The sequence below is a fragment of the Theropithecus gelada genome, chromosome 1, assembly GCF_003255815.1.
Source record: "Theropithecus gelada isolate Dixy chromosome 1, Tgel_1.0, whole genome shotgun sequence".
In the NCBI taxonomy this organism is placed as follows: Eukaryota; Metazoa; Chordata; class Mammalia; order Primates; family Cercopithecidae; genus Theropithecus; species Theropithecus gelada.
Genome location: NC_037668.1, coordinates 38,498,609 through 38,521,998, shown reverse-complemented (window position 1 = coordinate 38,521,998; position 23,390 = coordinate 38,498,609). Strand labels below are relative to the sequence as shown.

The 23,390-nt window shown below is 46.6% G+C and overlaps 1 protein-coding gene across 3 annotated transcripts in view; it reads left to right on the top strand.

Annotated features, from left to right (window-relative positions):
• The window catches only part of CLSTN1 (calsyntenin 1), a 97,007-nt gene that overhangs the window by 33,368 nt on the left and 40,249 nt on the right, over window positions 1-23,390 (top strand). For all 3 annotated transcript variants that reach the window (XM_025401034.1, XM_025401045.1, XM_025401025.1), the window contains exon 2: window positions 17,888-18,010. In XM_025401034.1, coding sequence (XP_025256819.1) covers window positions 17,888-18,010 — 123 coding nt within the window. The remainder of the gene's footprint in view (window positions 1-17,887; window positions 18,011-23,390) is intronic.

The following is a 23,390-nucleotide window of genomic DNA, read 5'->3' as shown; positions in this document are numbered from 1 at the left end:
GAAAGAGTGGCCCTTCCTGTGCATCTCGCCTGCAGCTTTGGAACTTCTGGAAGGATTGTGCTGAAACCTTACTGCTGGAAATCTCACTGCTGTAGGTGGACACGAGGCTGTCTGCTGGAGAGGCTGCCACGTCACACCTGTGACATTCAAGAGAGACTGCCAGCCATGGCATGTGAGAGTCGTTTAGGAAGCTCAGGATGGAAGTCAGTGTGGAATGCCGGCATTGCTCTTACACTTGCTGCTTATTTTTTGCATTCGTGCCTGGCCTTCTTTTTTTTTTTTTCCCCTGAAATGCAGTCTCACTCTGTCACCTAGGCTGGAGTGCAGTGGTGCTATGTTAGCTCACTGCAACCTCCACCTCCCAGGTTCAAATGATTCTCCTGCCCCAGCCTCCTGAGTAGCTGGGATTACAGGCGCCCACCACCATGCCCAGCTAATTTTTGTATTTTTAGTAGAGACATGATTTCTCCATGTTGGCCAGGCTGGTCTGGAACTCCTGACCTCAGGTGATCACCCCGCCTCGGCCTCCCAAAGTGTTGGGATTACAGGCATGAGCCACTGGGCCCGGCCAGAAATCTTTTTTTTTTTTTTTTGAGACGGAGTCTCGCTCTGTCGCCCAGGCTGGAGTGCAGTGGCCGGATCTCTGCTCACTGCAAGCTCCGCCTCCTGGGTTTACGCCATTCTCCTGCCTCAGCCTCCCGAGTAGCTGGGACTACAGGCGCCCACCACCTCGCCCGGCTAGTTTTTTGTATTTTTTAGTAGAGAGGGGGTTTCACCGTGTTAGCCAGGATGGTCTCGATCCCCTGACCTCGTGATCCGCCCGTCTCGGCCTCCCAAAGTGCTGGGATTACAGGCTTGAGCCACCGCACCCGGCCCAGAAATCTTAACATTAAACTAAAAAGGATTTGGGGCCGGGCATGGTAGCTCACACCTGTAATCCCAGCACTTTGGGAGGCCAAGGCAGGCAGATCACTTAAGGTCAGGAGTTCAAGACCAGCTTGGCCAACATGCTGAATAGTGGGCTTGGTGGCAGGCACCTGTAATCCCAACTATTCAGGAAGCTGAGGCAGAAGAATTGCTTGAACCCAGGAGGCGGAGGTTGCAGTGAGCTGAGATTGTGCCACTGCACTCTAGCCTGGGTGACAGAGCGAGACTCCATCTCAAAAAAAAAAAAAAAAAAAAAAAAAAAGAAAATAGAAGGATTTGGGCCGGGCATGGCGGCTCCTGTAATCCCAGGTCTTTGGGAGGCCAAGGCAGGGGGATTGCTTGAGCCCAGGAGTTCAAGAGCAGCCTGGGCAACACAGTGAGACCCCCTTCTCTACATAAAAATTTTAAAACTAGCTGGACGTGGTGGCTGTCCAGCTACTCAGGAGGCTGAGGCAGAAGGATTTCTGGAGTCCAGGAGTTGGAGGCTGCCGCGTGGGCAACAGAGCAAAAAGCCTGTGATCTGAAGAAGTTGTGAATTTTGCTTTAGGAAGTCCTGCCACTGTAACTACAAACCTTCAATTCTTTTGTCTTTCAGCTTTGGGGATGCTATATTTAAGCCAGGTTTAACAGCAGAAACATTAATTTCATCTTTTTTTTTTAATCCTAATTTTTAAAAGCACATTTGTGATCATCACACCCTGATCCTTCAAAAATAGCCTTGTGACTGTTGCTGCCTCTTGCCTTTCACGTAGCTGAATCCGCTGGAAGATCAGCCCCGGTGGTCAGCAAAAGGGATCCCACAATGCCTGACCTGTGCTCTGAAATATGCGTAATATTCGATGCTGAGTATACAAAGCTGGATATATTCATGCCAGTAGAATTTTCAGAATGTTCAAAAGAAAAGTGAATTGAAATATATTGACGAAAGATTTTAATGGCGATCTCAATAAAACGTTTAAAAAGTCCTCAACAAAATAAAATCAAGGCAAACAATGTATAAAAAGAATTATACACCATGACCATATAGGATCTAGTCCACATACATAAGGCTGTTTCAACATTAGACAGTCAATAATTCACCAATCAACACGCTAAAAAAGTCACATCATACCAATTAATGCCGAAATAGCATTTCAGAAGATGCTATTCATTCATTCATGATTAAAACTCTCAAAGTTAGGAATAGAGGGGATCTCTCTCAATTTGATAAATAACATCTGCGAAAATCTACTTAATAAACATACTTAAAGGTAAAAAAAAGAATTGGCAACATTGTGGAAACCCCTCAGCATTACTGTTCAAGGTTGTCAGTGCTTTCATTTTTCTTTCGTAGTGGAATTCAGAGTGAATCAACACAAACTTACCCTACAGAGAGAGAAATGTGTCTTGAGTGAAATTATTTGATACACCAAACAAGCAGATAAATAGGAACCCTGATTAGGTATTTGATGATATTAATTGTGAATTTTTAGGTAGTATTGCCGTTATGGTTAGTTTTATTTATTTTGCTTTATTTTTTTAGATAGGGTCTTGCTGTGTTGCCCAGGCCGGAGTGCAGTGGTGCAGTTATGACTCAATGCAGCCTCTACCAGTCAGGCTCAAGTGATTCTCCCACCTCAGCCTCCCAAGTAGCTGGGACTATAGGCATGCATCACCACGCCTGGCTAATTTTTATATTTTTTACTAGAGATGGATTTCCCCATGTTGCCTTAGCTGGTTTTAAACTCTTGGGCTCAATCAATCCACCTTCCTTAGCCTCCCAAAGTGCTGGGATTACAGGTGTGAGCCACCTCTCCCAGCTTATTTTATTTTTTACCTTTAAGCTCTATTGGACTTGTTATGATTAGTTTTAAAAAGAGTTATCTTTTAGAGATGTATGATGCGGTGTTGAGAGGGGAAGTTATATGATGTCTGACGTTTGCTTCAAAATAAATGAAATCGGTGTTGGGAGTGGGAGTGAAGTCAAACAAGATTTGCTCTACATGGATCTTTTTTTATTTATTTTATTGAGATGGAGTCTCGCTGTGTCGCCCAGGCTGGAGTGCAGTGGCGCCATCTTGGCTCACTGCAAGCTCCATCTCCCGGGTTCACATCATTCTCCTCCCTCAGCCTCCCGAGTAGCTGGGACTACAGGTGCCTGCCACCACGCCCGGCTAATTTTTTTTTTTTTTTTTTGTATTTTTAGTAAACACGGGGTTGCGCCGTGTAAGCCAGGATGGTCTCGATCTCCTGACCTCATGAGGAGATCTCCTGATCTGCCTGCCTCGGCCTCCCAAAGTGCTGGGATTACAGGCGTGAGCCACCACGCCCAACCTAGAATGGTCATATTCTTTATTTTTATTTTTTTGAGACAGGGTCTCACTCTGTCATGCAGGCTGGAGTGCAGTGGCACCATTTTGGCGTTATGCAGCCTCAACCTCCCAGGCTCAGGTCATCCTCCCACCTCAGCCACCCAAGTGGGACTACAGGTGTGGCACCACTATGCCTGGCTAATTTTCCTATTTTTTGTAGAGACGGGGTCTCACCATGTTGGCCAGGCTGATCTTGAACTCCTGAGCTCAAGCGATCCACCTGCCTCAGCCTCCTAAAGTGCTGGGATTATAGGTTTGAGCCACCACGCCGGACCCTTAGTCAAATAGTCGAATTCATAATGACAGAAAATAGAATTTAATGGGTGCAAGATGAAAGAAGTTCTAGAGACGGATAGTGGTGGTGATGGTTGGACCACAGTGTGAATGTACTTAATGCTGTCGGCCTGTACACTTAAAAATGATTAAGATGGTAAATTTTTGTGCTGTGTATTTCCCACATTAGAAAAACTTGTTTGGAATTTGGAGGAAAAATTAGAAGGCCCACTTTAAGCTTTCAAAAGTTGGAATTATAGGAAGTGTGAATTACTTTGCAGATTCTGTTTCAAATTAATATTTTAATCTACCATGATACAAGCTCTGAGAGGGCAGGGGCTGTCTTACTCACCATTATTTTCTTGGTACCTAGAAGACTACCTGGGCCTCAAGAAAGACGGATGGATGGATGGAAGAAGGGGGAAACAGAATCCCCTTCCCCTGGGTTCTCCTGTCCTGTCATTCCTCCTTAGCTCTCAGTTCTAGCTGGGGACAGCCCTATCTCCGTGTGCGGGAGATACCTAGACTCTAAACTGCAGTCTCAGCCCAGCGCCTTCCCCTTCTAATCTCACCCCTGCAGCTACCTCTTCACCCCCTGACTTGGTTCTCAGGGCTCTCCTGGCATCACACCCTGAGGCTTATGTGCAGGGGTCTGGTCCCCTTGCTTCCTTTTTAGCGTTCAGGGTGGGATGTGCACCACGGAGAAGGACATGGGGGTTCCTCCTCGATCTGCTCCTGCTCATTCCCTGGTCTTGTCTCATGACACCCCCATGCATGCCTTGCGCTCCCCAACACAAGGAGCTCCGTGTAGCTCTCAGGCCCTGTGAGCTGGGTAGTGGTGAGCCCATGCCCAGCCATAGACCCCCTGGTGGCGGACAGGCAGGTGTCCCAGCCTGTGAGCAAGAGAGTGGATCCAGATGTGCAGAGCTTGCAAACTGCTCTCACCTTTTTTTTTCTTTCTTTTTTTTTGAGACAGAGTCTGGATGGATTGATTCCACTCCCAGCTGGAGTGGAGTGCAGTGGTGCGATCTTGGCTCACTGCAACCTCCGCCTCCCGGGTTCAAGCAATTCTCCTGCCTCAGCCCCCCGAGTAGCTGGGATTATAGGCATGCGTCACCACACCTGGCTAATTTTTAGTATTTTTAGTAGAAATGGGGTTTCGCCATGTTGGCCAGGCTGGTCTTGAACTCTTGACTTCAGGTGATCCACCTGCCTCGGCCTCCCAAAGTGCTGGAATTACAGTCGTGAGCCACCATGCCTGGCCTCACCTTTCATAGGATAACTGCATTGCATGTAACAGTATGTGGTGGTATGATGCTTGTGAAAAGTGAATAAATGCGGGGAAAGTTTCACTGTACTATTAAAAAGATAATTATTCTGTTAGCTTAAGAATTTATTTGACACTTAATGTGTGTGTTTTTTGTTTGTTTGTTTTGAGGCAGGGTCTCGCTCTGTCACCCAGTCTGGAGTGCAGTGGTGTGATCTCAGCTCACTGCAGCCTCCACCTCCCAGGCTCAAGCGATTCTCATGCCTCAGCCTCCCAAGTAGCTGGGAGGTCCCAAGTAGCTCCCAAGTGCACCACCATGCCCGACTAATTTTTTTCCTATTTTTCGTAGAGACAGGGTTTTATCATTTTGCCCAGGCTGGTCTCGAACTCCTGAACTCAAGCGATCCACCCACCTCAGCCTCCCAAATTGCTGGGATGACAGGCATGACCTACCGTGCCTAGCCTTAATGTGTTTTTATTTTAAAAATTAACTTCAAGCTGGGTGGGGTGTCCCATGCCTATAAGCAGAGTGAGACCCTGACTTGGAAAAAAAAAAAATTAACATCAGTGTGATGCACAGTTTATTAAAGTGGCTCTTTTTAAAGTGCACAAGTGATGTTCATGTGGACGTCGTCGGTTTTCCTTAACAAGGTGGATATGAGTCAGTGGTTCTCAAGGGAGGAGGATTGCCCCCAGGGGATCTTGGGGAATGTCTGGAGACACTTCTGGTTGGCACATCTTTGCGGGGAGCCTGCGGGCATCCAGTGGTTTTGAGGCCGGGCTGCTGCTGAACATCCCACAATGCACGGGACAGCCCCACAGCTAAACATCGTCTGGCCCACAAGGTCTGTCGTGCTGTTGAGAAACCCTCATCTAAATAATGTCTAAGCTATGTATTTGGTATTTCAATCAACACTTTAAGATTTAGTTTATTTGGGATTCTGATGAAGAAACCCTTAAACCTGTGCATACAGAATCTGTCTAGAGATTCTTTGGAAGTGTTCAGTCTTTGGGAAAAAAAATAAGAGTAATTAAGAAATCTGTTTTACAGCTGGGTGCAGTGGGTCACGCCTGTAATCCCAGCACTTTGGGAGATTGTGCGGATCACGTGAGGCCAGGAGTCTGAGACCAGCCTGGCCAATATGGTGAAACCCTGTCTCCACTAAAAATACAAAATTTAGCCAGGCGTGATGGATCACCTGAGGTCAGGAGTTCAAGACCAGCCTGGCCAACATGGTGGAAACCCCTCTCCACTAAAAATGACAAAAATTAGCCAGGAGTGGTGGCACACACTGTAGTTTTATTGCACTTCAGCCTGGGTGACAGAGCAAGACCCTCAAAAAAAAAAAAAAGGAATTTATGACTAGGGACTGTACTTAGAGACCCAGAGAGAATGCCTTTCTATATTTTTATTTTAAAATGGTGAATATTTTACCTGTTCCAAATGCTTTTTTTGAGGAAAAAAAGAATCAGCTGGAGATTTTAAACATAGAGTTTAAGACACTTTTCTAGGCAGGTCATCTTTGACAGGGGTCTACTAGTTCGCCTTTGGAATAGCAGGATTTTAAAATCAAAGCCTGAGAACTTGGAGCGTCCAAGGGCACCTGTCGCCACCTGCTGGCAGTGTTCCTTAATTGCAGGTTCTTATGATAGACCAAGGTTTAAAAGTTGAATCTGCAAATAAAACATGTAACATCATCTAGGATTTATAGGTGAGATACCAACAGTCTCTTGAAATATTTAACTGTTGTTATTTAAGGGCAGATGTGATCAACCTACGTGTCATGAAAAGAGGCACACATCACACTCTTGTTTGAAACAGCTGATTTCTTTTTTCCTTAGAGATAGTCTTGCTCTCCCTGGGGCTGGACTGCAGTGGTGAGATCACTGGTTAGAGTGAGATCACAGCAGCCTCTAACTCCTGGGCTGAAACATTCCTCCTGTCTCAGCCTCCTGAGTAGCTGGGACTACAGGCATGTGCCACCATGCCAGCTAATTTTTTTTTTTTTCCAAGATGGAGTCTTGCTTTGTCACCCAGGCTGGAGTGCAGTGACGCAATCTCTGCTCACTGCAAGCTCCGCCCCCCCAGGTTCAAGAGATTCCCCTGCCTCAACCTTCCGAGTAGCTGGGGTTACAGGCACATGCCACCACGCCGGTTAATTTTTTTTTTTTTTTTTGAGGTGGAGTTTTGCTCCTGTCGCCCAGGCTGGAGTGCAATGGTGCAATATTGGCTCACTGTAACCTCCGCCTCCCTAGTTCAAGCAATTCTTCTGCCTCAGCCTCCCGAGTATCTGGTATTATAGGCACCTGCCACCATGCTCAGCTAATTTTTGTTTTCGTTTTTTGTTTTTTTTTTGAGATGGAGTTTCACTTTTGTTGCCCAGGCTGGAGTGCAATAGCGTGGTCTCGGCTCACTACAACCTCTGCCTCCCGGGTTCAAGCAATTCCCCAGTCTCAGCCTCCCAAGTAGCTGGGATTACAGGCACCCACCACCACGCCTGGCTAATTTTTGTGTTTTTAGTAGAGACAGAGTTTTTTTTTTTTTTTTTTTTTTTTGAGACGGAGTCTCGCTCTGTCGCCCAGGCTGGAGTGCAGTGGCCGGATCTCAGCTCACTGCAAGCTCCGCCTCCCGGGTTTACGCCATTCTCCTGCCTCAGCCTCCCGAGTAGCTGGGACTACAGGCGCCTGCCACCTCGCCCGGCTAAGTTTTTGTATTTTTAGTAGAGACGGGGTTTCACTGTGTTAGCCAGGATGGTCTCGATCTCCTGACCTCGTGATCCGCCCGTCTCGGCCTCCCAAAGTGCTGGGATTACAGGCTTGAGCCACCGCGCCCGGCCCAAATTACTTTTAAGTAATAAAAGTAAACAGGAATTTGGCATGTTTGCTATGTTTCATTTTATACATTTTTTTAGGCCACCATTTATAGGAAAACATTCTCATTAGACATAAATGATTTGAATTACAAATAATACTAACCTAAGCATTGTCATTACTTTTAAAATCTAAGTTTCTAGAAGTTTAATTTTTTACTCAATACAAAAATGACCCTGGTTCACACTATTAACTGCCCAACAAATTGTTTAAAAACTAAATGTTCTTTGTTAAAGATCAGATTACAAGAAATGTTTTCCATGCTTGTATTTTAAAAAACAAGATTCCGACATACATAATGAATCTAAATCTAAATTCACAAATAGTGACTGAAATTCTGTCAGCTTTCAGCCCGATACAATATAAATCCATGGTTTTAATGCATAAACAATTCAAAATTAAAAGTTTATAGTGGAAATGTCAACAAGTCATAACTACTATCAACAAGTCATAACTACTACACGTCACTACTGATGGGTTCCACTATACTTCAGGCACAGCAGATGTGCGCATCTGATAGAGAGCTTAGAAAATTAAAGCTATCAGAGCCATCAATAAGGAATACATAAATATGAGCATGGTAATGTCAAAGCATTAGAGCCGTTAAAAAAAGTGAATAAGCCGGGCGCAGTGACTCACACCTGTAATCCCAGCACTTTGAGAGGCTGAGGTGGGAGGATCGGCTGAGGTTGGGAGTTCAAGACCAGCCTGACCAACATGGAGAAACCCCATCTCTACTAAAAATACAAAATTATCCGGGCGTGGTGGCGCACGCCTGTAATCCCAGCTACCTGGGAGACTGAGGCAGGAGACTCGCTTGAACCTGGGAGGCGGAGATTGCTGTGAGCCGAGATCAAGCCACTGCACTCCAGCCTGGGCAACAGGAGCGAAACTCCGTCTCAAAAAAAAAGAGAAAAAAAATTAAGATGTGATGTAAACACATCTGATAGTTCTTTCTGTAAGCCACTTTCCACTGATTTATAACACTATGGTTTTATAGTTCTTTTTTTTTTTTTTTTTTGAGACGGAGTCTCGCTCTGTCGTCCAGGCTGGAGTGCAGTGGCCGGATTTCAGCTCACTGCAAGCTCCGCCTCCCGGGTTTTCGCCATTCTCCTGCCTCAGCCTCCCGAGTAGCTGGGACTACAGGTGCCCGCCACGTCGCCCGGCTAGTTTTTTGTATTTTTTTTTTTTAGTAGAGATGGGGTTTCACCATGTTAGCCAGGATGGTCTTGATCTCCTGACCTTGTGATCCGCCCGTCTCAGCCTCCCAAAGTGCTGGGATTACAGGCTTGAGCCACCGTGCCCAGCCGGTTTTATAGTTCTTTTAAAAAGGAAAATTTTTCTACACTGCTGCATTCAGTATCATTGTACATTCTCGACTACAGTGCAGTCTTCAAATCATCTTGCAGAGCCGGACATATCTTGTCAGAATTTCCCCAGAAAGTCAGCTTGTCATATTTTCAGCAGCCTTTAGTGCTTCAGTAGCCTTGCGAAGCTCCTTAATAACCGATGATAAAGCTTCTGGGTTAATTTCTTGTTCATAAAGCCGTACACAAATAGGAGTTTCCATATCTAAGCCAGCATTCTAAATTCTTGAAATCTCAAGCAGAACGTGTGATTAGTACACGTTGAACACTCCTAATCCCCAAATCTGAAATGTGAAATGCTCCAAAGTCCGAAGCTTTTTAAGCACTGACATGACACCACAGTGGAAAATTCCACACCTCCTGTGATGGATCACAGTCAAAATGCAGGTGCACAACACACAGTTTATTCAGCATCCGGTCCATGGTCTCCCGCACTGCATTCAGATTCGCTGCCGCGGCTACTCACCATGGCTGAGGCGGAGGGAGGCGGGAGAAGCAGTTTAGTTTGTTGTTTAAAACCTCCTAGAATGTGATGAAATGAATCAGGTATAGACTTTTCGACATAGGTAATGTTCCTAGGCTTGCGGCCAGTAGTCTCTTGTCTTTGCCATTTTTTTGTGATGATGACAGAAACATCGGTCACTTGTTTCTATAGATGTTTTATAATGCAAATTGAATGTGATGAAATATTAAAAATATCACTCATTAAATATTTAAAAGTTCAGTCTTTGGAACTGGCCAGATCTCATTCTACTGCCAGCTTAAGAGCAATTTAGAATATTTGAATTATAAAACTGGAATACTGGGAACATAGTGACACAGTTATTTTTCCACTGAACCCTTAGCCATTTCAGCTGCAGGCCTTTCCATTCAGGCAGCAGAAACACATTTTACATTACTACTCATCATGGGTTTTCTGCAATGTGCTCTGCCTGGTATTTTTACATCCCCGTTGGGTTAAATAAAGACATAAATTCATTTAGTTTAAGTCTCAAGAGTTTTATGGACTCAAATATTAGAATAATCTTTAGTATTTATAGTGCTTGTAATTTTATTAATAAAACCTTAAAGTATGAAGCCAAATTGGAATCAAATATTGTTATTAATGGCAAATTGAACTTGCAATTTTTGCTTTAAAATGGAAGATTGGAGGCCGGGTGCTGTGGCTCATGCCTGTAATCCCAGCACTTTGGGAGGCCAAGGCAGGCAGATTACCTGAGGTCGGGAGTTCAAGATCAGCCTGGCCAACATGGTGAAACCCTGTCTCTACTTTTTTTTTTTTTTTTTTTTTTTTTTGAGACGGAGTCTCACTCTGTCGCCCAGGCTGGAGCGCAGTGGCCAGATCTCAGCTCACTGCAAGCTCCGCCTCCCGGGCTCACGCCATTCTCCTGCCTCAGCCTCCCGAGCAGCTGGGACTACAGGCGCCCGCTGCCTCGCCCGGCTAGTTTTTTGTATTTTTTAGTAGAGACGGGGTTTCACCGGGTTAGCCAGGATGGTCTCGATCTCCTGACCTCGTGATCCGCCCGTCTCGGCCTCCCAAAGTGCTGGGATTACAGGCTTGAGCCACTGCGCCCGGCCACCCTGTCTCTACTTAAAACACAAAAAAATTAGCCAAGCGTGGTGATGCACATCTGTAATTCCAGCTACTCAGGAGGCTGAGGCAGGAGAATCTCTTGAACCTGGGAGGCAGAGGTTGCAGTGAGCCAAGATTACACCATTCATTGCACTTCAGCCTGGACAACACAGTGAGACTCCATCTCAAAAAAATAAATAAATAAAATAAAATAAAATAAAAGATTGGTAACAAACAGTGGAGGTTTTTTTTGGAGTCCTTTCTTTAAATGGCTTGTCTTACATCTGTAACTCCAAGCTTCTTCCAGCCTACATTGTAACGTGGTTTGTTTTAAGATACCTGAACTGGGTGTTGTGGCTCACACCTGTAATCCCAGCACTTTGGGAGGCCATGGTGGAAGAATTGCTTGAGCTCAGGAGTTTGACACCAGCCTGGGCAACAGAGCGAGACTTCATCTCAACTAAAAACAAAAATTTGTTTTTTGAGACGGAGTTTTGCTCTTGTCGCCCAGGCTGGAGTGCAGTGGCGTGATCTTGGCTCACTGCAACCTCCAGCTCCTGGGTTCAAGCGATTCTCCTGCCTCAGCCTCCCGAGTAGCTGGGATTACAGGTACCTGCCACCACGCCTGGCTAACTTTTGTATTTTTTTAGGAGAGACGGGGTTTCACCATGTTGGCCAGGCTGGTCTCAAACTCCTGACCTCAGGTGATCCACCCACCTTGGCCTCCCAGAGTGCTGGGATTACAGACGTGAGCCACCTGCACCTGGCCCCTTATTCTCTTCTTAGCCAATCTCTTGTCTCAGAGCAGCCTATGAATTGGGGGGAGAAGACGGATATCAAAGACAATTTTATTTTTGGTCTTTATGGTCTGGGTTTGATTTCATGTTAAGTCCCCCTGTAATCTAACCTTCCGTAGCTTAACCTTTTCCAGACTGATGTCTTTGACCTGTTGGTTTCATGCGTTGCCTCTAGATTTCTAGCTCTCTTGCTCAGAACATCCACCTGGGGAAACAAACAAAAATTAAGAAACACCTTTGCAGTATCTTTTGAATTCTCAGCTCCAAAGCTATCTTCTCCATGATGGAATTCATAAACCAGGGCAACTGATCTGATTTGTACATTCAAGGTTTCTTATATATTCACTCATTTCCCAAATAGGTCCTGCGTGTGTTTTGAGCATAGTTCCAGGTATTGGGAATTAGCAGAGAATGAAAAGGCCACTTCCTTATTTTGTGTGTGTCTGTGTGTGTGTGTGTGTGTGTCTGTGTGTGTGTCTGTGTCTGTGTTGGGGAGGAGAAATAACACCACCATCTTTTGATACTTGGTGCCAGACACTCTTCTGAGCATTTCACTCTTCTGAGCATTTTACCTGTGATTGCATGTTTAGTCACACAATGACCTATGCGATGGGGACTGTTATTGTCCTCATTTTATAGATGAGGAAGCGAAGGCCCTGAGGTCGCAGGCCCTTGGGAGCCCAGGCGGGGCCCACCCAGGCCATTGGGCCCTGGGCTCCAGTGCCCTCCCCTGCCGTCTTCTCCCCGGGTGTTGGAACAGAGGGACAGAGTGAGAGTGGTGAGAGCAGCAGGAAGGACCTTTTGAACAGAGAGCCCGAGTGAGATAATGAGTCCCTGAAACCCTGGCAGGATGCGAAAGGGCAGAACTGTAACAATATTAAGACGTTATTTGCCATTTTTCTCACCCTCTTAGGCTGCACTGTGGCATTTTCTAGAGACTGTATGCAGGGGAGCAGGGCAGCATGCTGAGTGCAGGGGAGCAGGGCAGCATGCTGAGTGCAGGGGGAGCGGGGGTAGAGATGACAACCCAGGTGTCTTCTGTGAAAGCAGACAACAAAGATTTGCGGAAACGGAAAACTGTTGCTGCTCCTCTTAGTAAGCTTTGTTTTCAGAAAGTTATTTTCATAAAAATATTATTTATGTGAATGTATTAGATAATGTGTTTGGTTTTAAATGAGTTAATAAGTGTTAAAATTGTCTTTTGTTGTTGTTGTTTGAGACATAGTCCCGCTCTGTTGCCCAGGCTGGAGTGCAGTGGTGAGATCTCAGCTCACTGCAGCCTTCTCCTCCCGGGTTCAAGTGATTCTCCTGCCTCAGCCTCCTGAGTAGCTGGGACTACAGGCATGTGCCACCACGCCCAGCTAATTTTTGTATTTTTAGTAAAGACAGGAGGGTTTCACCATATTGGTCAGGCTGGCCTTGAACTCCTGACTTCAAGTGATCCGCCTGCCTCGGCCTCCCAGAGTGCTAGGATTACAGGCGTGAGCCACCGCGCCCAGGCTTTTCCTTGTTTCTTTCTTTTTTTTTTTTTTGTGAGACAGAGTCTCGCTCTGTCATCCAGGCTGGAGTGCAGTGGTGCGATCTTGGCTCACTGCAACCTCCACCTGCTGTGTTCAAACAATTCTCCTGCCTCAGCCTCCTGAGTAGCAGGGTCTACAGGTGCATGTCACCACACCCGGCTGATTTTTGTATTTTTAGTAAAGACAGGAGGGTTTCACCATGTTGGCCAGGCTGGTCTCAAACTCATGACCTCAAGTGATCTGACCCACCTCCCAATGCACTGGGAATTACAGGCATGAGACACTACACCCGGGCTGGTTTGAATTTTCAGTGTAGTAAATGCTGATGGATGGATGGATGGATGGATGGATGGATGGATGGATGGATAATCAACTTGACTGACTAATCCATTTAAACAAAAGCTGTTTGGTGCCCTCAGTAACTTTTTGGTGTACAGGGATCTGAGACCCCAAAGTTGAAGACCCATTGTTGTAGAAGCTTCACTCTGGTTGCCGAGTAAGAACCGGGATAAGGACAGGGAGGCTGGTTACTTGGCTTTTGTGATCTTTCAGGTGAGCAGGAAGGAGGATAAGAAGTGGCTGTGTCTGAGTGTATTCGTATGTGTGTGGATTTTTTTTTAAAATGTAAACTACAGCAAACTTTTCCCGTCTCTACCATTTTGAAGCGTGCAGTTCAGTGGTGTCAAGCACATACCCATCATTGTGCAGCCAGTCTCCAAACTCCTTTCATCTCACAAAACCGAAAGTTTATACCCATTAAACAACGACTCCCCAGGGTCTGAATTTATTTAGAAAGTGAAGCCAGAAGGATTTGCTCTTGGCTTGGATGTGGTGTGTACAAATGTCTGGTAAATGTTTCATTAATTAGAGAGGAGGCAGTGGCTTGGCGCGGTGGCTCACGCCTGAAATCCGAGCACTTTGGGAGGCCGAGGCGGGCGGATCATGAGGTCAGGAGTTGGTAGACCAGCCTGGCCAACATGGTGAAACCCCGTCTCTACTAAAAATACAAAAATTGAGCGTGGTGGTGCGCGCCTGTAATCCCAGCTACTCGGGAGGCTGAGGCAGGAGAATTGCTTGAACCTGAGAGGCGGAGGTTGTAGTGAGCCGAGATCGCGCCATTGCATTCCAGCCTGGGTGACAGAGCAAGGCTCCATCTCAAAAAAAAAAAAAAAAAGAGAGGACGCAGCTTTGTTCTGGTCTGTCTGCCTTCCAGATGCAAGCCTTCACACGCCTACTCTGAGTCTTACATAAGCGTGAACCCCCTCCCCGTGTGCCACTCTGGGGAAGGTGCAGGTACAGCAGAGGTAGCATCACATCCTGAAATATTGCACAAAGATCCTTCTGAATTGGCTCACACTTACAGAACCTGAGTGGTTCAATAAGGAGGCCCCGTCTACTTGGAAACAAAGTTTTCAAACCATTTCTTTCCATGTTTTCAGATCAGCTTAATCGAGGAGTCCCCTGGTTCATTCATACTCTGAGGTTATAATGGAAGCTGTTAACCCTCTTTTTTTTTTCTTTTTTTTTTTGAGATGGAGTCTCGCTCTGTTGCCCAGGCTGGAGTGCAGTGGCGCCATCTCGGCTCGCTGCAAGCTCCGCCTCCCGGGTTCATGCCATTCTCCTGCCTCAGCCTCCCGAGTTGCTGGGACTACAGGCGCCCACCACCACGCCCAGCTAAATTTTTGTATTTTTAGTAGAGACAGGGTTTCAACATGTTAGCCAGGATGGTCTCCATCTCCTGACCTTGTGATCCGCCCGCCTCAGCCTCCCAAAGTGCTGGGATTACAGGCGTGAGCCACCGCGCCCGGCCGGAAGCTGTTAACCCTCTTAAGGTGAACAAGGAAAATGGAAAGATTTGAGGTGTGGGACAGCGCCCTCAGTGTGCGTGTGGTGGTACTGCGGGCTCAGGGAGGGATTCATGGCCACCAGGAGGATGTCTGACATTGACTCCCAGGAGCCAAGCCCCAGGCTAAGCAAAGTGGACTGGGGCTAAAGTCTTCTCAGGGGAGTGAGGTATGCAGCGGCCAAAAAAGCAAAAGTAGCAGTTCTGGTAGAGTATCAGTCAAGAAGGAACAAGATAGCACTTCTCCAGTGATCTGGGCCATCACCGTGAGGAGGGTGGGGGTGTGTTAAGAGATCAGTTTGTGGCCGGGCACTTTGGGAGGCCGAGGCGGGTGGATCACGAGGTCAGGAGATCGAGACCATCCTGGCTAACACGGTGAAACCCCGTCTCTACTAAAAATACAAAAAATTAGCCGGGCGTGGTGGCGGGCGCCTGTAGTCCCAGCTACTCGGAGGCTGAGGCGGGAGAATGGCGTGAACCCAGGAGGCGGAGCTTGCAGTGAGCCGAGATCGCGCCACCGCACTCCAGCCTGGGAGACACAGCGAGACTCCGTCTCAAAAAAAAAAAAAAAAAAAAAAAGAGAGATCAGTTTGTCAGAGGCATTTGAACCAGGGTGACTCCATCTTGGATAGGCGCTGGGTGAAATAAGACTGAGATCTATTGGGCTGCATTCCTAGGAGGTTAAGGCATTCTAAGTCACAGGATGATATAGGAGGTCAGCACAAGACACAGGTCACAAAGACCTTGCGTATAAAACAGGTTGCCATAAAGAAGCTGGCCGAAACCCACCAAAACCAAGATAGGGACGAAAGTGACTTCTGGTCGTCCTCACTGCTCATTATATGCTAATTATAATACATTAGCATGCTAAGAGACCCACCAGCACCATGACGGTTTACAAATGCCATGGCAACGTCAGGAAGTTACTCTGTGTGGTCTAAAAGGGGGAGGAGCCCTCAGTTTTGGGAATTTCCCACATCTTTCCAGGAAAACTCATGAATAATCCACCCTTTGTTTAGCATATAATCAAGAAATAACCATAAAAATAGCCGACCAGCAGCCCTCAGGGCTGCTCTGCCTGTGGAGTGGCCATTCTTTCTTCCTTTACTTTCTTAATACAGTTGCCTTCACTTTATGGACTTGCCCCGAATTCTTACTGTGTGAAGTCCAGTAACACCATCTTGGGGGCTGGATTGGGACACTTTTCCGGTAATAAGTTAATGTGCTTAAGGTCATGCAGCTCTTAATAGAGGGAGACTGGAATTGGACCCCAAGCCTAACTCTAAAGTGGATTATTCTTTTTTTTTTTTTTTTTTTGAGGTAGAGTCTCGCTCTGTCGCCCAGTCTGGAGTGCAGTGGCGCTATCTTGGCTCACTTGCAACCTCCACCTCAGGGTCAGGCGATTTTGCCTCAGCCTCCCAAGTAGCTGGGATTACAGCTGTGCGCCACCACGCCTGGCTAATTTTTGTATTTTTAGTAAAGACAGGGTTTCAACATGTTGGCCAGGCTGGTCACGAACTCCTGACCTCAGGTGATCCACCCTGGGTGGGTGCTGGGATTATAGGCGTGAGCCACCATGCCCAGATGGATTATTCTTTTATTTTTATTTATTTTTATTTTTTTTGAGACAGAGTCTCGCTCTGTCACCCAGGCTGGAGTGCTGTGGCCGGATCTCAGCTCACTGCAAGCTCCGCCTCCCGGGTTCCCGCCATTCTCCTGCCTCAGCCTCCCGAGTAGCCAGGACTACAGGCGCCCGCCACCTTGCCCGGCTAGTTTTTTTTTTTTGTATTTTTTAGTAGAGACGGGGTTTCACCGTGTTAGCCAGGATGGTCTCGATCTCCTGACCTCGTGATCCGCCCGTCTCGGCCTCCCAAAGTGCTGAGATTACAGGCTTGAGCCACCGCGCCCTGCGAATTATTCTTAAATACTCTTGTTTTCAGTCAAGTGGTGGTTTTTTCTGAAATTCTGCATTTAGTTTTATTTTAATACTTTATTGCATTTTGCATCTTTGCTTTACATTATTGTTAGTAATACGAATTTAAAATTAATATTGGGCAGCTGGGCGCAGTGGCTTAATGAGCGAGTGAGCTGAGATCGTACCACTATGTTCCAGCCTGGGCAACAGAGAAAAAAGAAAAAAATAGGCCGGGCGCGGTGGCTCAAGCCTGTAATCCCAGCACTTTGGGAGGCCGAGATGGGCGGATCATGAGGTCAAGAGATCGACACCCTCCTGGCTAACACGGTGAAACCCCGTCTCTACTAAAAAAATACAAAAAACTAGCCGGGCGAGGTGGCGAGTGCCTGTAGTCCCAGCCACTCGGGAGGCTGAGGCAGGAGAATGGTGAAAACCCGGGAGGCGGAGCTTGCAGTGAGCTGAGATCCTGCCACTGCGCTCCAGCCTGGGCGACAGAGCGAGACTCCGTCTCAAAAAAAAAAAAAAGAAAAAAATAATAATACTGGGGCCAGGTGCCATGGCTCATGCCTGTAATCCCAACATTTTGGGAGGCCAAGGCAGGCAGATCACTTGAGCCCAGGAGTTTAAGACCAGCTTGGGCAACATGGTGAAACCCTGTCTGTACAAAGAGTTTAAAAAAAAAAGTAGCCAAGTGTGGTGGTGCACACATAGTCCCAGCTACCTGGGAGGCTGAAGGGGGAGGATCACCTGAGCCTGGGAGGTTGAGGCTGCAGTGAGCCATGATTACACCACTGTGCTCCAGCCTGGGTGACAGAGCAAGACTCTGTCTCAAAAAATCATAAAGAAATGAAAATACCATTCTCTGTAACTTTTCAGTGATAGACTGAAAACAGAGATAGTCTTTCTGTAGCCATCAGTCTTTTTTTTCTTGATTTCTAGAGCAATTTATTTCTTATTTCTAGTTGCTTCATGGATTCAGATAATTTCTACATTACTTATTCTGGAATTTAGAATTTCATCTCATTTGGGTCTTGATACCAAATTTTGCGACGGAACTGTGAGCACTGCCTTCAAGCCTAATGAGAGTTTTATTATTTTATAGCAAGTGTATGTCTTCAGAAGTAGTGGAGTTGAAAATACTATTTCTCACCTTGTCTGTTTTCTTCTTTTGTTTTAAACGCAGTTAACAAGCACAAGCCCTGGCTGGAGCCCACCTACCATGGCATAGTCACAGAGAACGACAACGCGGTGCTCCTCGACCCCCCACTGATCGCGCTGGACAAAGATGCGCCTCTGCGGTTTGCAGGTGGGAACGGGGTTTTCACTGACTCTTGAGGAATCTGGCCTGGTCAGGAAGCGTTCCGCACATCCCATTTGGATAGTGCTCAGCGTTTCTGAAAATGTCTCCATAGCTGAGGGTTATTTGTAGCTCCTTTGTACCATGTTTTTTTTTTTTTTTTCCCTTTTAATAGTTGGGGTAGCTGACAAAAAGACCTGTTCTGATAGTTGAAAAGCAAACTGTTTAATTTCATTGCATCATTTTTTTCTTTGTCTTAATGTAGCCAGATAACACCTAGACCAGTGCATCCCTGGCTCTAGTTTGCACACGGAGTACCTGAGGAATGTAGAGACAGCGGGTCTGGGAGGACCTGAGATTCTGCCTTTCTTACCTGCTCGTAGGTGCTGCTGGTGCTGCTGGTCCTTGAGTGGTGTGGAGCCAGAGAATCACAGCGCCAGGGGTTCCTTGCATTACCTAGATTTCCATGACCTGAGAAGACTTATTTGAAGAAGTTGAGCAGTCTTTATAGAGGAATGCTTTTGGCATAGATTTTACCTTCAGTGAATTTTTAACTTGAATTACTTCATAAGATTGTAGCCTCCGTCTTTATAGAGACAAACCTGTAGCATTGCTTTGGAGATTTTCATACTGTAATAACATTTAATAGCGTTTTCCAAGTCAGAGCTGTTCTGGCTTCACATTGGGTCCTTAACTGATAAGAGAATGGACTGTGTCACCTTTTTTCTGCCTCAGAGTTGGAATTGATGTTGTAAAGTTAATGTTTAAGAGTTGTTTTCGGCCGGGCGCGGTGGCTCAAGCCTGTAATCCCAGCACTTTGGGAGGCCGAGACGGGTGGATCACGAGGTCAGGAGATCGAGACCATCCTGGCTAACCCGGTGAAACCTCGTCTCTACTAAAAATACAAAAAACTGGTCGGGTGAGGTGGCGGGCGCCTGTAGTCCCAGCTACTCGGGAGGCTGAGGCAGGAGAATGGCAGGAACCCGGGAGGCAGAGCTTGCAGTGAGCTGAGATCGCGCCACTGCACTCCAGCCTGGGCGACAGAGTGAGACTCCGTCTCAAAAAAAAAAAAAAAAAAAGAGTTGTTTTCGCATATTTTTCCAGATCAAATCTTCTCCTGCATGGCTGGGCACAGTGACTCACGCCCGTAATCTCAGCACTGTGGGAGGCTGAGGCAGGAGGATTGCTTGAGTCTAGCAGGTGGAGGCTGCAGTGAGCTGTGATTGTGCCACTGCACTCCAGCCTGGGCAACACAGCAAGACCCCATCTCAGAAAACAAAACAAACAAAAACTTCTCATATTAAAGAGTGTTCTGGCCGGGCACAGTGGCTTACACCTGTAATCCCAGCACTCTGGGAGGCCGAGGTGGGCGGATCACCAGGTCAGGAGATTGAGACCATCCTGGCTAACACAGTGAAAACCTGTCTCTACTAAAAATATATATATATAAATATTAGCCAGGTATGGTGGTGGGTGCCTGTAGTCCCAGCTACTCAGGAGGCTGAGGCAGGAGAATGGCGTGAACCTGGGAGGTGGAGGTTGCAGTGAGCCGAGATTGTGCCACTGTACTCCAGCCTGGGCGACAGAGCAAGACTCTGTTTCAAAAAAAAAAAAAAAAAGACTATTCTGTTTGCCTAGGGACAAATAAGAAAAATTGGATGAATTTGTATGAAATGTATGTTAATTTTACTGTAGTAAGTTGAGGGAAATAAACATGAGTTTGTTTCTGAAAAGCTGGTTGAAAAATAAATTTGTACTTCATTCTGTTTAAGAGCCGCATCACATTTTCAGCACCCTCACCTGTGAACCAGCTTGTTCTGTAGAGATACAGCCTCCCAAGTTGTTTTGTGTGTTTATGGATTTTCAGAGAGAAATCTGATGAAAAGGACAGTAGAGGCAGTACCCCATGCTGCGAATACACACACAGCATTTGTCCAGTTGCCGGGGTGATTATTTTTGGTTTTTTCCCCAGATTTTTTTTTTTCTTCTTCTGAAACAGAGTCTTGCTCTATTGCCCAGGCTGGAGTGCAGTGGCGCCATCTTGGCTCACTGCACCCTCCGCCTCCCGGGTTCAAGCAATTCTCCTGCCTCAGCCTCCTGAGTAGCTGGGATTACAGGTGCCCGCCACCGTGCCCAGCTAATTTTTGTATTTTTAGTAGAGACAGTGTTTCACCATGTTGGCCAGGCTGGTCTCGAACTCCTGACCTTGTGATCCGCCTGCATCGGCCTTCCAAAGTGCCAGGATTACAGGCGTGAGCCACCATGCCCATCCTAATTTTTGAATTTTTAGTAGAGACGAGGTTTCAACATGTTGTTCAGGCTGGTGTCGAACTCCTGGCCTCAGGTGATCCACCTGCCTTGGCCTTGAAAAGTGCTGGTGGATAGATCATTTTAACAGAATTACTTAGCTTATGTTTTTGAGCAGTTTTATATACATTTCTGACGTTTTATGCATTTCAAGAAGTGACTGCAGTTCAGGCTTCAGTATTTGCCCCCTCAGGTCCTCCTTTGCCTTGTGAAGTATCAGCGGTCCTGTTGTTGCTGCAACGTGATCCTACTATGTTGTTAATAATTGATACACTATTTTATTTTATTTTATATTTTATTTTATTTATTTTATTTTATTTTATTTTATTTTTTTATTTTATTTTATTTTTTTTTTTGAGACGGAGTCTCGCTCTGTAGCCCAGGCTGGAGTGCAGTGGCCGGATCTCAGCTCACTGCAAGCTCCGCCTCCCGGGTTTACGCCATTCTCCTGCCTCAGCCTTCCCGAGTAGCTGGGACTACAAGCGCCCGCCACTGCGCCCGGCTAGTTTTTTGTATTTTTTAGTAGAGACGGGGTTTCACCATGTTAGTCAGGATGGTCTCGATCTCCTGACCTCGTGATCCGCCCGTCTCGGCCTCCCAAAGTGCTGGGATTACAGGCTTGAGCCACCGCGCCCGGCCTATTTTATTCATTTTATTTTTGAGATGGCGTCTTGCTTTGTCGCCTAGGCTGTAGTGCAATGGTGCAATCTCGGCTCACTGCAACCTCCGCCTCCTAGATTCAAGCAATTCTCCTGCCTCAGCCTCCCATTAGCTGGGATTACAGGTGCCCGCCACCATGCCCAGCTAATTTTTGTATTTTTAGTAGAGACAGGGTTTCACCATGTTGGCCAGGCTGGTCTCGAACTCCTGACCTCAGGTGATCCACCCTCCTTGGCCTCCCAAAGTGCTGGGATTACAGGTGTGAGCCACCATGCCCAGCCAATAATGCATGCACTTATAAAGCATGCATAGCAATATCCCAGGCACTACTCTATGTACTGTACAAATATAAATTTGTATTTAATCCCCAATAACTGTAAGATAATAAATACACTTTTCTGCATTAAAGGTAGGAACCGGAGGCACAGAATAGTTAAGCTGTTGCTCTGGGCGTGTAGCTGGTCGGTGGTGCAGAGGCAGGGCTCCAGCCCAGGCAGGAAGGCTGTCTGCTATGATGAGGTAGCTACATATGTAACTGCACGAAGTTCACAAGGAAATAGGAAATGAAACATACATGGAGTGTTAACTTTGAAGGAAAAAGTCGTATCAATGAAATACCTCTTTTTCTTATTGTATTTTTGTATTTAATTTTATTGTGTGTGTGTATATATATATATATATATTTTTTGAGACGGAGTCTTGCTCTGTCGCCCTGGCTAGAGTGCAGTGGCGTGATCTCGGCTCACTGCAAGCTCCACCTCCCGGGTTCATGCCATTCTCCTGCCTCAGCCTCCTGAGTAGCTGGAACTACAGACGCCTGCCACCGCGCCCGGCTAATTTTTTGTATTTTTAGTAGAGACGGGGTTTCACTGTGGTCTCGATCTCCTGACCTTGTGATCCGCCCGCCTCGGCCTCCCAAAGTGCTGGGATTAAGATATTCTAGATGAAATAACACTTATACAGGTTTATTTTTTAGAGATTCTCAGGTTTTTTGCTGATGTACAAAAATTGTATGTTGTGATATGTATATATTTTAACTATATAGAAAAGCAATTTAAATCCAAGCTATAGTGGTAACTTGGTTGTATTTGCTATAGTGGATAGATAAGTCAGTATTTTCCTTTTGGATATTTTCATGGGGGAAGCACAGTTACTCTTATATAATATTTTTTCTTTCTTTTTTCTTTTTTGGAGATAATTCATATGCCACAAAAATCACCCTTTTAAAGTGTACAGCTCATTGAGTTTTAGAATGTTGGCCAAAAACCATGCACCTGCCAACCACTGTCTAACTCCAGAACATTTTCGTCACCCCAAAAAGGAACCCTTGCACCAAGTAGCAGTCACCCCTCAGTCTCCTCCACTCCCCAGCCCTGGCAGCCACTACAGATTTCTCTATTCTGGATAATCATGTAAATGTACTGTGGCTTTTTGTGATGGGCGTCTCACTTCCAGCATGATGATTTCACAGTTTACCTGTGTTAGGTGCCTAGCAGCCTCTCGTTACTTTTTTATTGCTGGATATTATTCCATTCTATGAATAGACTACATTTTGTTTCTCTGTTCATCTACTGATGGACATTTGGTTTGCTTCTACTTTTTGGCTATTATGGGTCATGCTGCTGTGAACATTCCTGTACAGGTGTTTGTGTGGACATAGGTTTTCGGTCCTTTAGTATACACACAGGAGTGCAGCTGATCCCTTTGAGTGAAGTGTGGGGTGCTGTCCCTGTGCTGGAGGAGTGGGCAGCTGCATGGAGGGAAGGGAGCACCTGACCTGCTGCCTTATTCCTCCTTCCCTCCTTCCCTTCCTCCTTCCCTCCTTCCCTCCTTCCCTCCCTCCCTCCTTCCCTCCTTCCCTTCCTCCTTCCCTCCTTCCCTCCGTCTGTCCTTTCCTTCCTCTCTCTCTCCTTCCCTCCTTCCCTCCCTCCCTCCCTCCATCCGTCCTTTCCTTCCTCTCTCTCTCCTTCCCTCCTTCCCTCCCTCCCTCCCTCCATCTGTCCTTTCCTTCCTCTCTCCCTGCCTCTCCCCCTCCCTTTTTCCCACCCTCCCTCTTTCTGTCCTTTCCTTCCTCTTTTCCTCCTTCCCTCCTTCCTTCCCTTCATCCCTCTCTCCTTCTGTTCCCCCTTCACTCCCTTCTTCCCTCCTTCCCCCTTTTCCTCCCTCCCTCCCTCCCTGCCTGTCTTCCTCCTTCCCTCCCTCCCTCTTTCCCTCCCTCCTTTACTTTCTCCCTTTGTTTCTTCCTCCCTCCCTCCCTCTTCTGTTGCTTTGGTGCCACCCAACACAGAATCCTGCCCCCATGGTGCCACCCAGCACAGAACAGGATGCTATGAGACTGAGCAGGGAGGTCAGGAGCAGAGACCCTAGAACTGACCGACCAGTGAGTGAATCGTAGCTCTTCTACTTCTTGGCTGTGTGGCCT